Source organism: Macrobrachium rosenbergii, chromosome 42, assembly GCF_040412425.1.
Source record: "Macrobrachium rosenbergii isolate ZJJX-2024 chromosome 42, ASM4041242v1, whole genome shotgun sequence".
In the NCBI taxonomy this organism is placed as follows: Eukaryota; Metazoa; Arthropoda; class Malacostraca; order Decapoda; family Palaemonidae; genus Macrobrachium; species Macrobrachium rosenbergii.
This window is the reverse complement of record NC_089782.1, coordinates 13,383,969-13,399,238: the sequence shown is the minus strand read 5'-3', so window position 1 is coordinate 13,399,238 and position 15,270 is coordinate 13,383,969. Positions and strand designations below refer to the sequence as shown.

At 36.3% G+C, this 15,270-nt stretch overlaps 1 protein-coding gene across 3 annotated transcripts in view; it reads right to left on the bottom strand.

The window, feature by feature from the left end:
• The window catches only part of LOC136827951 (uncharacterized), a 505,229-nt gene that overhangs the window by 34,512 nt on the left and 455,447 nt on the right, over nt 1-15,270 (bottom strand). For all 3 annotated transcript variants that reach the window (XM_067085508.1, XM_067085507.1, XM_067085506.1), the window contains exon 2: nt 7,932-8,048. Coding sequence is in view for 2 of the 3 variants with exons in the window: in XM_067085507.1 (XP_066941608.1) it covers nt 7,932-8,048 (117 nt within the window). In the remaining variant the exon portion in view is untranslated. The remainder of the gene's footprint in view (nt 1-7,931; nt 8,049-15,270) is intronic.

The window sequence follows — 15,270 nt, the reverse complement described above, 5'->3', positions numbered from 1 at the left end:
TATTGCCTCATGGAGGTCCCCTACAATTTTTCTGTTTTTATCTCCAGGACCTTACAAATACTCAAGACATGTACAGTAAACACCCTGTATTTGTGGGGGATGCGTACCCACATGCCCCCGCGAATAGCTAAAACCAGCAAAAACTTAGAAACCTAAAAACACTTAGAAACTCCCTATTTTGATAGTTCAAACTGGCAGAAAATAAACTAAAAATGCTTATACAGGTATTATCCTACTTACGATGGGGTTAGGTTCCAAAAAAAACCATCGTTCCTTGGAAAAAACGTAAGAAATACCAAAACGTATCTCAAACATAGCCTAACCTACACTAGGATTTTTGGTACCATGTATACAGTACATATATGGTAGCCTAGCCTACAGTATAATAAAGTATACTCTATACATACAAGGTATAGTAATTATTAATATCAGCTAATTCTGGAGGTTCATGCAAAGTTACTTATGATAATTCTGTGCAAAGAGAAATTGAATAAGAAGAATTAGCTTAGCCTACACTACGGTACATTGTATACATATACAGTAGCATAGCCTACATTATACTGTACTCTACATTCACATATCATATTATACAAACGTCAACATAACGAATATACATCTTTTAAAATGTTGTGCCTTAATTCACTGTATCCAATAATATTGTAGATATTCCTATATTGCTTTTGTATTATAAATTGCGATTATAGCGATCACGTTTTGGTTTGGAAATGTTTGGAAATGTTTACTGGCATTTCTTTCTCCATGTTTAATTCAGTTCAGAGAACTTTTCTTGCTTCTAATTAGCATAAATGTATCTATAGATACTTTATTTATATATGGGGCAAGGTTATTTTTTGTTATATGAAGTGTTTTTAAGTCGAAATACAGTACAGTAATACTTCGATCTTACGATTGAGTTCTTGTGAATTCACACACAAGAACTTTTCATTGGAACCTAACTAATGGGCATAGCGATTTTTCACAGACACACACGAAATTCTCGAGAAACCCTGCAGAAGTGGGTGTTTAATTTTTTTAAGTAATTTACAAGTTTTCATGCTTTTATGTGTAAAATCTGTATGAAAAATGCATTTCGTTCTTTATGTGTAAAATCTGTATGAAAAATGCATTTCATGCTTCTATGTGTAAAATCTGTATGAAAAATGCATTTGATGTTTTAATGTGCAAAATCTCTATGAAAAATGCATTTCATGTTTTCATGTGTAAAATCTCTATGAAAAATGCATTTCATGCTTTCATGTGTACAATCTGTATCGAAAATGTATTATTTTTATTTTTGTACATGCATAAATATGATGCAAAGGTAATTTCAGCACATTCACTTAGTGTACTTTTACAAGATGTGATACCCATTTGCAAAGTTACTGCACTTTTCAAAGATGATACCCCTGCAGAAAATGCTTGTTTAATGTTTGAAGGAATTTATAAGTTTTCATGTTTTTAACTGTAAAATGGATATAGAAAATTTATATTTATATTTCTGTACATAAATATCATACAAGTATTATGTCCATTTGCAAAGTCTTTGTCACAAGGACTTTACATGACCTTGAGATGAGGTTGTTCAGTCGCACTCATTTGATAAAATGAATTCTTTAATGTAATATCAGAGATGTAACTAAGAGTTGTATAAGTGTCATTCTTTGAAAATTACTCTGTTCACCTCGGAGAAAAGTGCTGGTGCAATCTGTATGTGCATGTAATTACAGCACGTTCAGTTGGTGTACTTTTACAAGATGTGATACCCTGCATTTTTCAAAGATGATACCCCTGTAGAAAGTGTGTATAATTTTTAAGTTTTTGTGTTTTTAGGTGTAAAATCAGAATGGAAAATTTGTATTTATATATTTGCGCATAAATACGATACAAAAGCAGTACAGTTACTTTACTACAGTATCTCTCTCTCTCTCTCTCTCTCTCTCATTCGTTTACACCTTATTATTCTCTGTACGTCATTACCTGTACAGTATATAATTTTAAATTGATTGAATTTTACCTGTACTGTACTACCTTCCACGAACATTATGTACATGTTTTTCGATGTTTTATGGAATTGTACTTTTGTTGACTGTGATGTTTTGCCTAGTGACGCAAAGAAAGCGGCTTTTACTCTAAGTGACAAAGCGGCATCCCATGAATTAGGGTAACATTAGTATCGTCGCACCTACTGTAAATGCGCTATTATGAAACTGTGCAGTACTCAATTTTTATGTCAACCATTTACTGTATTCCTTTTTAAGGGTAATAAGCTAAATTTTAAATAAAATTACACTATCTTTAGTTCATTTAAAAGTTAGCTTTTAAATGAGCATGATTAGGGTCATATTTAGTACTTAAACTCTGGAAATAAACATTTATTAGCATTTTTAAAGACCATGCCAAACTTACGTGAAAATTCACCTTGCACGAGGGGCTCCGGAACCTAACCTCGCGAAATTTCGAGGTATGACTGTATAGCTAAAATACGTCTCGTTGTGAAATTAATCATCTATTATTTTCGTTAGTAGATGACGATTGACGACTGCCGTTTGGGGGCATTTGATTTGTGTAAAAAAAATTCAAGATTCCGTTCACTATTTTCACTTGATTTCATCATAATATGAGCTTCACGTATTTATCATTTATCGGCGTAAAAATAACAGTAATGTGTTCTTTCATGCCCAATAGTTTTGATTAAAATACTTTCTCTTCAGTTTTAATTAGGATCGAGTTCCACCCATGTTGCCGATGCACGATAATTTACAGTATAGTCTTATGCTGTGGTTTTCATAATGCAGTAATCTCCCCATGTGTATGTGTGAGTTGTTGTATAAATATGATTTTGTGTTCAGATACGCATATATCGTAAAAGAGTTAGCGTAGGTAAAATGATTAAACGCTATATGGTTTGAGAGGACGACGTATGCGTCGAGCTGAGAGAGACTGAGGTCGTTGTTCATTGTATAGAGACGCGTTTGTTAGTCCAATTTTCAAAACTGCTTAAGTAATGCATTCCTATCACCTTCTCAGATGACTCCATTAGCGTTCAAAGGCATTATGGGCCGCGATCAAAAACATTGTGGGGTGGAAGATTCCATTACAAAAGTTGCCTAATGTCGTTCAGGAATGTTATTAGAAGTGATGTTTTCCATTCTTATTATAATAACTAGAGATTCTCTTGTTCTGAAACTATGTAATGATAAATATTAGTGTTAACTGTAATTCCACTTTGTCTCTAATTATCATTTTAAAGAGTTTTAAAATAAAAACATCGTCTGGGACCTGTTCTTTCCACCCATAGACTGTGCCCTCTGCATCTAAAAGGGGCCCACACTCAGAGACCAAAAAGCGTTGTGAAAAGGAGCTGTATTTTTCCGCTCCGCGTCTCTCTCTCTCTCTCTCTCGCTCTCGCTCTCGGATTTTACGAATGTCCTGTTTTAACGTAATTGATATTTAGATAGACGATGGTCACTCATATCCTTTAACTGTTTAATTCCTTAGTAAATGTGTCTGAGTTATCTGAACAGTGTATTTTATTAAGTGTGTGTGTAACGGCGCCTGGTTAAAAACACGAAGCAATTTGGTACCAAGGTATTGTAAACATAATTGTGGGTTTCTAGTGCACTAAGAAAAATATTTAGAGTGGTTATATGTAAAGATACCTTTTCACTTTTTTAATATTTTTTTGTGTTATATGTTTTATGCTTTATCTTTTGAAGAATTTTTCTTTTATACATATATGTGATGTGTTTGCTATTGCCTTAATTTTTGCTTTACATTTTTTGATATTTAATCTTTTGCAGAGTATATTTCTGTGTCTTTTGTATCCACATTTCTATATGATTGATTTATTTGCCTTATTTTGTTTAACACGTGGGAATTAATTTACTTACAGTATATTTCCTTTCAATCAAGTTTTGTTATTTAACAGTTTAAATCTTTCTTGGATAATTTTTTGATTAATTAATAAATTAATTTCTGATTTAATTTTGACTCATGATTAATTCAGATTTAATCCAATCTTTCAAGTAATAATATATTTCCCTGAGACTGTTAATGTCATGTATAATCTTTGAATTTAGAACTAAATGTTTATATTTAAAATATTATATCAGAGTTTCATTCATTGACCCACCAGTAATTTTGATCTGAATTAGAGATAGAGTGGTAAGTGAGATGTTTTCCTTCAAGTAATTGAAGTGAGCTCGAACCAGGGAAATGAAATAAATAGAAATACTTGAACTTTTATAATGTTAATGGAGTGACCCTTAGATTTTACCTCACACCTGTTTAACGAACTTAATCTGCTTTCTTTCATGATTGATAAGTTTATAAGGGATCACTGTTGCCTTTAGAGAAATCAGTCGTCTTGTATGTGTGATGAGGTTCAGGTGTCTGGCTTTTGTGAGGTAACTATAATTGTTGAATAAATGGTAAGTTTGGTAATCAAATATCAAGCACTTAGATACCAGGTTTGATTTAAAGAACAGACACTGGACACTCCGGGGTCACCATATATAAATGGTGCACTAGACTCCGGGACAAGCACTTAGATATCAGGTTTGATTTGAAGAACAGACACTGGACACTTCGTCACAATAGTCATTAGCAGCTTGAACATTGTTTTCTCAGCTTCAGCTACAACTTGCAGCTTAAATTTAGCAGTATATTTCCTTGCCGATCTTTTATCCATACCAAATATGGGTATAATGTAAAAATACGTCAGTCCTATTCTACTTAACGTCATTTGCACCATAATGTACGGTAATTGTTTATTACCGTGTGATGGTTGAAATACCAGGTAAACGGCTGTTGTCATCCGATTCGGTTATAGGCAAAACAACAGTTTCTTGGTTGGTTGTTTATGGCTGTACAGTACACATTTACATAAGAGTATAACGTTACTAACAACACATTTATCATTCTCTTTTACTTTTTTAACTAGAAGATGGGGTAAAGAGATGGAGGAAAAGTTGTGTATTGTAATTTGGTCTCTCTCACTGCCTGATTACGCTGCTGCCTGCGCCTGCGCAAAATTTAAAAATATTTTATAAATAATATTGTTGTATTGGTATTAATTGCTTACCCCATTGCAAAATCAAATTATCGTAGGGTGAATTATTGTAACTCATGCATTACCTGGGTATTTTAAGCTTTATTACAAAAAGTGCATTTAGTCATGAAAATGAGGCGAAAAAGGGATTTTTGAAGGAAAAATCTATTTCTGGAGAGGGGACGTGTCACCCGATGAAAAAGTCCATTCAGCACTTATTTCTAGGTAATTCCGTTGCTAGATACCAGAGAAAGCTAAATGAAATGCTGGGTTACTACCCCAGATAGAGCTCCATCAGATGGAGTCGTTATGGGAAAAGTTTTATCCTTATCCCAGGTCAAAAAACATTTACGTTACAAACCCATGTACCACCCGTGGACCTTTAAAACACTGCTCATTGCAAAACTAGAATGATGTTTACTATGGGAGGGACATGACACATGATGGAGGTGGGTCATCGGGAAAACGGTCCCCTCTCCAGAAATAGATTTTTAGTGAATATTTCTCAGAAATAAACATAATTCTTAAACTAAAAACAAAAATTCTAAGGGAACAGAAGACCGAAGGTCCAAAAAACTTTTGGGTAACAATAACAATAATTTGATGTTCTTAAAATTAACATGACAATGTGAAAAATACATAAACAAAATAATTACAATATTGAAAGCCTTATAACTTAAATGTGTCATTTAGACAAATACATGGATAACACAGCCAGGTGAGAAGTCAAGGCAAGTCTGACTGAAATGACCGTAAGGGGATAACTGAGGCAGTGGAGGAGGAAATGACTAGGAATCAGATGGTCAGTGAAAAATACTGTGAATGGGCGAATTTTCCGCAAATATTGGTAGATACATTCCATAGAGAAATCTGTGAATATATGAGTCTGCAAAGGGTGTGAGTAAGGTGGTTTACTGTAATTGCAGTGTAATGATGTCATAATTAGCAAAATTTTGGCAGTAATGCACTGAGATTCCTTGAATTGCAAATGTGTGACCGAGTCGCTGCAATTTTTTCTCTGGCAGCCCCAGGCACACGAATGATGGCGATGATCACGAAAACCAACCATTATGACACGAGTGTCCTTGAATTGTAAATGTGTGACTGAGCCATAATTCTATGAACTTACGTCCCCAGATCTGTTGATGACAGTTCCTAACTCCAATTGTTTGTCATGCTCCAAGTCCCCTGGTTCAGTAACTGGAAGTTGTAAGAAGCCTTGCTACCTAAGCATCCACTAATGCTATATAAAGTCTTCAGGTTGTGTTACAACAAATATATACTGTATATATTTTTATAAATAAAATTAATTATTTTTTAATATAAACCCAAAACTTTACAAGAACTTCCCTCCTCTCTATCCCTTTTCTTGGCTAAGTTCAGAAATACACAGGTACTTTGGAGTCTGGATGTATCACCAGCTCTGTGGAAACTGGATGGATTCTTATTCTTCCGCTGTGAAATGTTTGGACAATGTACTGTATTAATGCATAATAAGGCTATGTAAAGTAGATGGCTTGAACTATAAAAAAGGCTATGTAAAGTAGATGGCTTGAACTATAAAAAATTATTTTTAAACAAAATTTACATTGTTATATTATTTTGTATGAGGAATGCCCAAAAAGTCTGCAAATCAGCACAACACTGATGCAATCATTGTAGCCCAAACTGTGTAAGCAACAGCATTAGTCTAACATTTTCTTGTAATCAAGACTTTAAATTGCTTCAGTTTATGTATACAGTATACTGTACAGTATCAATAGCCTAAAAGAGGAAATTGAATAAAGAACAGAATATGGTAATGCATGTTAATGATATAACTTTGTGGCACTAAAAACCCACATTTTCTACTGCCTTCTGGTGTGTCAACTCCCTTTTCCAGATACACTAAAAAATATACAGAATCCAGCTTCCTTTCCGAACATCCCTGTACTGACAGAACATGGTGACATCAAGTGTGTACTGAACAGGTATGCTGACTTTGCTCCCTGGAACTTGACCAGTTTTTGCTTTTCCTTAATTGATTTTTCCTTTAATAAGTATAATGAATGCCACTTATTTGAAATTCATGGTGAATATCTTCCAGCTCACTGTACGTATCCTTTCTATTTTGGACAGCCATTCGATTTGCCTAATATGCATTAGTTCAGAATTTGTACTTTTTATACCAGTTAGAGGGGTTTTAAGTATTCGTGGATTTCAGCTATTCACTGGGGGGTGTGGTACTCACTTCTGCAGTTTTTGAAGTAGGAAAACTTATCTTTGAGTCCACTATACTTTATTATGTCATAGCGTTTTCATTACTACACAATACCCAGCTACAAGACCAGGCTAGAAAAACATTTCTTTGATGATTATAATCTAGCCACCATGGAGTGCTGGCACACTGTGGGGAGTAACTCCTTGAAGACTCAACAACGACTACCAAAAACAGGTTTTTTCTATGTCAAAACCTGTTTTTTGGAGCATATCTAAAAAAAAATTGATGTACACTGAAGGCTATCTAAAGTGATGAGCATGATAAAACAAACAAACTACATATTCCTTTTCAAAACACATGCACAAAGCAAAAGGGGTAGAATGCAGAGTGAGGAGTCATGACTTACTTGTGGGGAAGGGGGGTTCCAAGGGGCACAAGAGCCTCCCTGGTCAGATTGGGGCATGGTATTCAAGGTTAGGTTAGATAATACTAAGTCTGGTTAGGTTATATTCCCTCGGAAATACCTACTACAGAGATGCCTGTTACAGTAGCCATGGCCTCTCACTCTGCATTTGTTCAAGTAAAAGTACATTGCAATTCCTTCTTAGGTTATTTACAAAACCTCAAGCCCTAAAGCAACAAAATGAGACATTACTTTAATAAACAATGCAAAGAACTTACCAACTTCCCTATTATGAATGTCAAAAAGCTTCAAGAGTTTTCTCTTCTCAGTGATAGTTGTGTGACTGAAGATGCATGGGACATAATTTGGAGATAATTTGTTATCGCTTTTCTCACCTGTAAAAAAGTAAGTTTCAATATCACATAAGCTTTTAAAACAAATCCACTATAATGTAAGGAGTACAGTTCAGTTGTGGTAAGTTTTAATGCAAAAAGGATTAAGTAAATGTTGAGATCTAACCTACGACTACTCTATGTCATCCACTTTTCCTGAATTCCACATACTGTACTGTATTATTAGGGCACTGAGGAAAAAATGGCTAACATCATAAATATTTACACAAGGTTTTCCCTATAAGGACTAGGCACTTGATGAATTCTTTACTGTCTGTTGTGTGAGCCCAAAGCAGTGTGGTTAGCATAATAAATTGTAAAAGGTGTCAAGTATTCGCAGATTTTAGCTATTCGCTGATTCCCACATTTATGAAGTGGTGGGCAATGTAAAATTAGCTATACCTATAAGAGTTAGTCTTTACTATAATTAAATATAGCTAATAGTGTTTGCTTAACTGATGTAAAAATCCATATGCTGCTACTGCTACCATGGAAGATTGTACATCAGGATGAGAACCTCAGTACAAGGTGCTTGAGGTCTCAAGGATGATGCCTCCTTAAACTGTAAGTAGTAGGGTGGGGAAGGAGTCCTGTGCCATGACACCACAGAGGAATGACAAATATACAACAAGCTAAAAGCCACCCAAGGATATGAAGGTACCCTCCAGTACAAACATTGTGTACCTCCAAGCTTCCCATAACTTGACTGGCTTTCTAACTACTGTAGAGGAAACAAAAGCAAGCAACTATTACTCTGATTCAGGATAGTTCAATAACTTTAGGTAAGAACAATTTTTTCCCTGAAATTATGATGTAAAAAAAATGTTATTTTTATAATAAAATTCAGTTTTATACATACTTACCAAGTAATTACATAGCTATAGTTTCTAACTTGCACGGCAGCTCAAATTCAAAATTCACAGTAGCGCTTCAATTGTTCAATACAGTTGACTAGTCCAGCCCACTAACGGGAATGCCAGGAACGACTTAGCAGACAACCTCATTCTGTTTGTGCCTCATGTCCATCAGAGGGGAAGAGGGTGGGTTCTGATTTTGTAATTACTTGGTAAGTACAGTATATATAAAACCTAATTTTATTATAAAAATGCTATTTTTATAATAAAATTAACTTACCAAGTAATTATGTACAGTAGCTGATTCCACACTGACAGGAGGTGGGATACATGGATATAATCCACTCCAAAACATTAAGTCATGTAATAAATTTGAAATTGAAAAGTTGCTAGTATTAAAAGCAATGCTTGTCGTTACCTTATCAGTTAAGAGAGCTTCTGCAGGAGAATACTGTACTGCTTCTGGTTGGCGCTCATCTTAAACTGTAGTGGTGTGGTGGTATACCGTAGAGCTCCTCTAATTAAGCGGGAGCTTTGCAGTGAAGGAGTATTTTGTTGGCTAGCAAAGCGTCAATAGGTCTCCTTGCCCTGGGCGCAATATCAATATAAAAAACAACCAGACAATACTGTAACCTACTCTGAAATAAAACCACAACCCATTCACTAAGAGCGGTAGGTGCTCCAGGTACATTGTACCCCCCGGCTCCCCAAAACACGACACCTTACTTTACTACAAGGTGAAGAGATAGCAGGAGAAAATCCTGTGCTTCCTCCCACGATAGCATGCCAGTTACTAATAATGGTCGCAAGGTACTGCAAAATTTTGACACTGTTTTAACTTTCATTAAAAATAGTAGGTCAATTGCAGAATGGAAGTAAGGGACATATTGTGCCTGCAAGCTAATGAGGTAGAAGCTGCTCTGACATCCTTAACTTTCACTTTAAGTAGGAAAAATGCTCTCCTGAATCTGAGAGGTGTCTCAGAAATAAAGTCCATTTAGGATGAAGGACAATGCGTTCTTAGTCAGAGGTCGAAATGGGTCCTTGCTAAAACACTATAGGTTATGGATGGCCCTCTCTCTTCCGATGCTGCTCAGGTAATACCTGAAAACTCCTACTGGAAAGAGGGCTCTCTCTTCTTCCTCAGAGCCAAGGATGTCTGTTAAGTTCTTAAGGGAGAGAGAATGGATACAGATCTTGGACAGGTCATTGTACTTGGCTAAAATCCAAGGGTAAACGAACAAACTGCATCTCCTTATGATAAAGACCTACTCTAGAATGATGGCTTGGGTCTCACTAAAACGTTTTAGCAGAAGCCAAGATCACCAGGAAGATAGCCATCCAGGTAACGTCTTTTCCAAGAAGAGGAGCGTAGTAAATCAAGAGGGGGACCTGTCAGTCACTTTAACACTACACCCAGGTTCCAGGAGACCAGATTGCCTTCCTTGCTTGGACTAGTCAAAGGACTTGATGAAGTTGCTTAAAAACTGAGTTAAACGTAGCTCAACACTCTTTAATGGAGGAATACGAGAGATTCTAGATCTCAGATAAAAGAGGCAATCCGTAATTTGGGTCACAGATGTCTCGAAAGGAGAGATGTAGAGTCTGAGACACCAGCTACAGAAAATAGCTCACTTATTCTGGTCAATGGAGCTAGAAGATTGATGTCTGTATTTGCAATAGTCCCTATAGTATGTCTAGAAAAAACCCTTCGTTCCAACAGGCTTCCGGACAGACTGAGGCCCATCCGGACAAAAGGGAGCCACCCTTGGTGGTATCTCTTGAAGTGAGGTTGACTGAGTAGACATGGATTGGGGAAGGAGCCCTGGAGAGTCCACCAACAACCGTGGCAGGTTCGGAAATCATTATTTCATGAATCAGAAGAACAGGGCTATGACGGTCATCGTAATGTTGCGATGAGCCTGAAGCTTGTTCAGCACTTCCTTGTCTATGTTGAAGGGTGGAAAGACATAGGGGTCTAAATTGGTCTGAACTTGCAGCATGAAGTCTGCTGCCTATGCTAGAGGGTCTGGGGCTGGAGAACTAAAGAGAGGAAATCGAAGGTTCCTTAACCCTTAAATGCCGACTGGACGTATTGTAAGTCGACTAAAATTGTCTGTCGGGTGACAAGTGGACGTACCATACGTCGACTACAAAAAATTTCACCCTTCGGTCAACTTTGACTCGACCGAAATGGTAGAAAAATGCAATTGTAAGCTAAAACTCTTACATTCTTGTAGTAATCAGTCATTTACCTTCATTTTGCAACAAATTGGAAGTCTCTAGCACAATATTTTGATTTATGGTTAATTTTTGAAAAAACTTTTTCCTTACGTCCGCACGTTAACTCAGCCGAAAATTTCAGAAATTCTTTCGTCATTTTGTCGTAGTTTTTGCACCGTTTTATATTAGCCGTTACATAAAGTTTTATATATGAAAATGTGCACAATTTCATGTAAAATACAAAAAAAAAACCATGGTTGTAGCTTTTATCAGTTTGGAAACATTTTCATATAAATCACGCTAAGTGCCAAAATTTCAACCTTTGGTCAACTTTGACTCGACTGAAATGGTCGAAAAACGCAATTGTAAGCTAAAACTCTTACATTCTAGTAATATTCAATCATTTACCTTCATTTTGCAACATATTGGAAGTCTCTAACACAATATTTTTATTTATGGTGAATTTTTGAAAAAACTTTTTCCTTACGTCTGCGCGCAGTAACTCGGCCGAACATCTCAGAAATTCTTTTGTCACTTTGTTGTAATGTTTGCACCGTTTTATATTAGTCGTTACATAAAGTTTTATATATGAAAATGTGCGCAATTTCATGTAGAATACAACAAAAAAAAGGATTTTGACAAAGGAAAAATCTATTTCTGGGGAGGGGCCCGTGTCACCCGGTGAAATAATCCATTCAGCACTTATTTCTAGGTAATTCCGTTTGCTATATACCAGAGAAAAGCTAAATGTAAAGCTGGGGTTACTACCCCAGAGCAAGCTCAAGAAATGGAGTCGTATATGGTAAAGGGTGAGATTGTCACAATCACGGGACCCTGCCCTATAAAGATTCCCAATGTCAAAAGTCCCAACAAGAGAGGTGCCGATACAAGCCCATGCACTACTCGCGGACTGTACACAAGGCAACACTAGTTGCATTCCATGTTAGCACCCACCCCACTAGAATGATGTTTACCATGGGAGGGAGAGAATGAAAAACAGGGTGGGTCACTGGGTGACACGGGCCCCTCCCCAGAAATAGATTTTTCCTTTGTCAAAATCCTTTTTCTGGATCAGCCCCGGGTATGGAAAATGTTGGAACATCGTGTCAGCGGTGAAATAATAACAGAGAAATAAACATCATTCTTATGCTATTAAAGACTTAAATAGCTCTCTAGTTCTAAATCCTCCATGATGAGGATATTGTTGAAAACTTCTCATTGCGAGTGACTAGGAGAATTCTACCCTGAACATTGAGGATAAGGTCCATTAGAATTTTTCTAAATTCATGTAATGAAACAAACAGATTTGCAAATCAATAATTTGTCTCCACAATCACGAGTACATAAGTGGTCACCCCCTCTTTAAGATCATGAGCATTTAGAATTGAACCTGAATAGTAATAGTTTTTATCCTATCATTTAATAAAATTCCTACTCTTAACTACAGTACGAATTATAAACATAAAAATCAATATTAAGAAAATACTTTCTGCCTAATAGCAGACTCATCAATGACAGCGTTGAAAACTAGGAGAATTCTACCCCATTTTTTTCTTTAATGAAAAAAGAGAGGATCTGACAAAATTGAACCTGAATAGGTCCTGAAAATACTTTCTCTAAAAAAGCCTTTAAAGAGAAAACTGGGAAAACTGGGCACAGAAACAGACCTTGTAAAGGGAGTACTTTCCAAGGTGACCACCGAAAATGAGGACCTTCAACTGTAGATAGAAAGTTAGGGTGAGGAATTGGCAACACTACCCCTGATGAGGGGAAACCAAAATGATTGGTTCCGCTAGACAGGGCAGACAGTACAGGAAAACTAACACTAGAAGCTAAGCTGATTAAAAATTTTGGGTCTTCCCCAACAAGGAAAGGTAAGAACAAGATGATTGTTGGTTACCGAAGCTAGCTCTGATACATTACTCAAAGACCAGGAAACCGAATGTGGACGGAATACTGGTCTCAGATGAACACAGACCTTAGGGATGAAAGTTAAGAGCCTGTGAGTCTGGTTCCAACAAAACACTTTCCTCGGGGCCAATGCGGTCGCATCATTACTGTAGCTTCGAAAACTATGTGAAGAGTGCTAGTTACTTAACTGCAGAACCATACTGCAGTAGAGTAGGATCCCTTGACTGATTTTAGGAAAACAGTAATAACAGGACCAAGATCAGTTTCCTCCTAAACTGTAAGATTCACAAAGACCACAAAGCCAGGGTATCAGAACTTTGAGGGGGCTGACGCAGGCTGAGTTTATACCAGTTGTGACAGCTTGATAGTTTGTGGCTGAATTGGGTTGCAAACAGACCTACTTCCAGGTCCAGGAAAAGGTCACAAGACTACCTGAATGACACTCCGTCTCAGGACTATTCCGACACCAGGGGGGAGGCCCTGGATAGGGAAAAAGTAGTGACCTTTTGGACCCCTACGAGAAGGGTGGCAGACAGAGGCACTTGTGTCTGTTGGTTATGGAGAAGAATGAACCATAACCTGAATGAAGCAACTCGAGTTCGAACCCACTTGTTTACATGCAGCGCACTATTGCTGTTTTGTTCAGAACCAGCCTAAATGAAACCTCTTGGGAGGAAGAAGTTTCCCAAGGACAGGAAGACTGCCACAGCCCTCCAAAGCGTTGATATGGAACTGCCGGAAAGTGACTGACTAAGTTCCATGTACTTCATGGGGCCAAAAAATATCCACCCCACCCGCCCAGAGAGGTGACGGTGTGGAATACTGAGGCCGGAGGGGAAAGCTGGAGAGTAACTGATTTCAATAAGCACTTGACAGTTGTGCAAGGCCGGAGGCCACTATTCAAACAGGAGGAATCAGGGAGACACGTCCCTCGGCTGACACGGGACCCCGATCCAGAAATAACTCATGGTTGTAGCTTTTATCAGTTTTGAAATATTTTCATATAAATCGCGATAAGTGCCAAAATTTCAACCTTTAGTCAACTTTGACTCGACCGAAATGGTTGAAAAACGCAATTGTAAGCTAAAACTCTTACATTCTAGTAATATTCAATCATTTACCTTCATTTTGCAACAAATTGGAAGTCTAGCACAATATTTCGATTTATGGTGAATTTGAAAAAAAAAAAAAAAAAAAAAAAAAAAAAAAAAAAAAAAAACTTTTTTCCTTACGTCCGCTGTAACTCGGCCGAACATCTCAGAAATTCTTTTGTCACTTTGTCGTAATGTTTGCACCGTTTTATATTAGTTGTTACATAAAGTTTTACATATGAAAATGTGCGCAATTTCACATAGAATGCAACAAATAATAACTCATGGTTGTAGCTTTGATCAGTTTTGAAATATTTTCATATAAATCACGATAAGTGCCAAAATTTCAACCTTCGGTCAACTTTGACTCGACCGAAATGGTCGAAAAATGAAATTGTAAGCTAAAATTCTTATATTCTAGTAATATTCTATCATTTACCTTCATTTTGCAACAAATTGGAAGTCTCTAGCACAATATTTCGATTTATGGTGAATTTTTGAAAAAAACTTTTTCCTTACATCTGCACGGTAACTTCGGCCGAACATCTCAGAAATTCTTTCGTCACTTTGTCATAATGTTTGCACCATTTTATATTAGTCGTTACATAAAGTTTTATATATATAAATGTGCACAATTTGATGTAGAATACAACGAAAAATAACTCATGGTTGTAGCTTTTATCAATTTTGAAATATTTTCATATAAATCACGATAAATAAAAAAAATTTGACCTTTGGTCAACTTTAATTCGACCGAAATGGTAAAAAACTGCAACTGTAAGCTAAAACACTTACAGTCTAGTAATATTCAATCAATTAGCTTCATTTTGCAACAAACGGGAAGTTTCTAGCACAATATTTCGATTTATGGTGAATTTTTGAAAAAAACTTTTTTACGTCTGCGCGTTACGAATTCATGCATCATTTTGTGATAATATTTTCTCTGTGTTGCTTTGATCATTTTACAATTTGTTATATACAAAAATCATCGCAATTTAGTGTACAATACAAAGAAAAAAAAATAACTCATTAGCTTTAACCGTTTTGCTCACAGCGCGATTTGTATACAATTATATGAAATTTTTTTTGTGGTCATATATTTCAATATTTATATATGATAATGACATTTGTTTTCATTTCTGATTG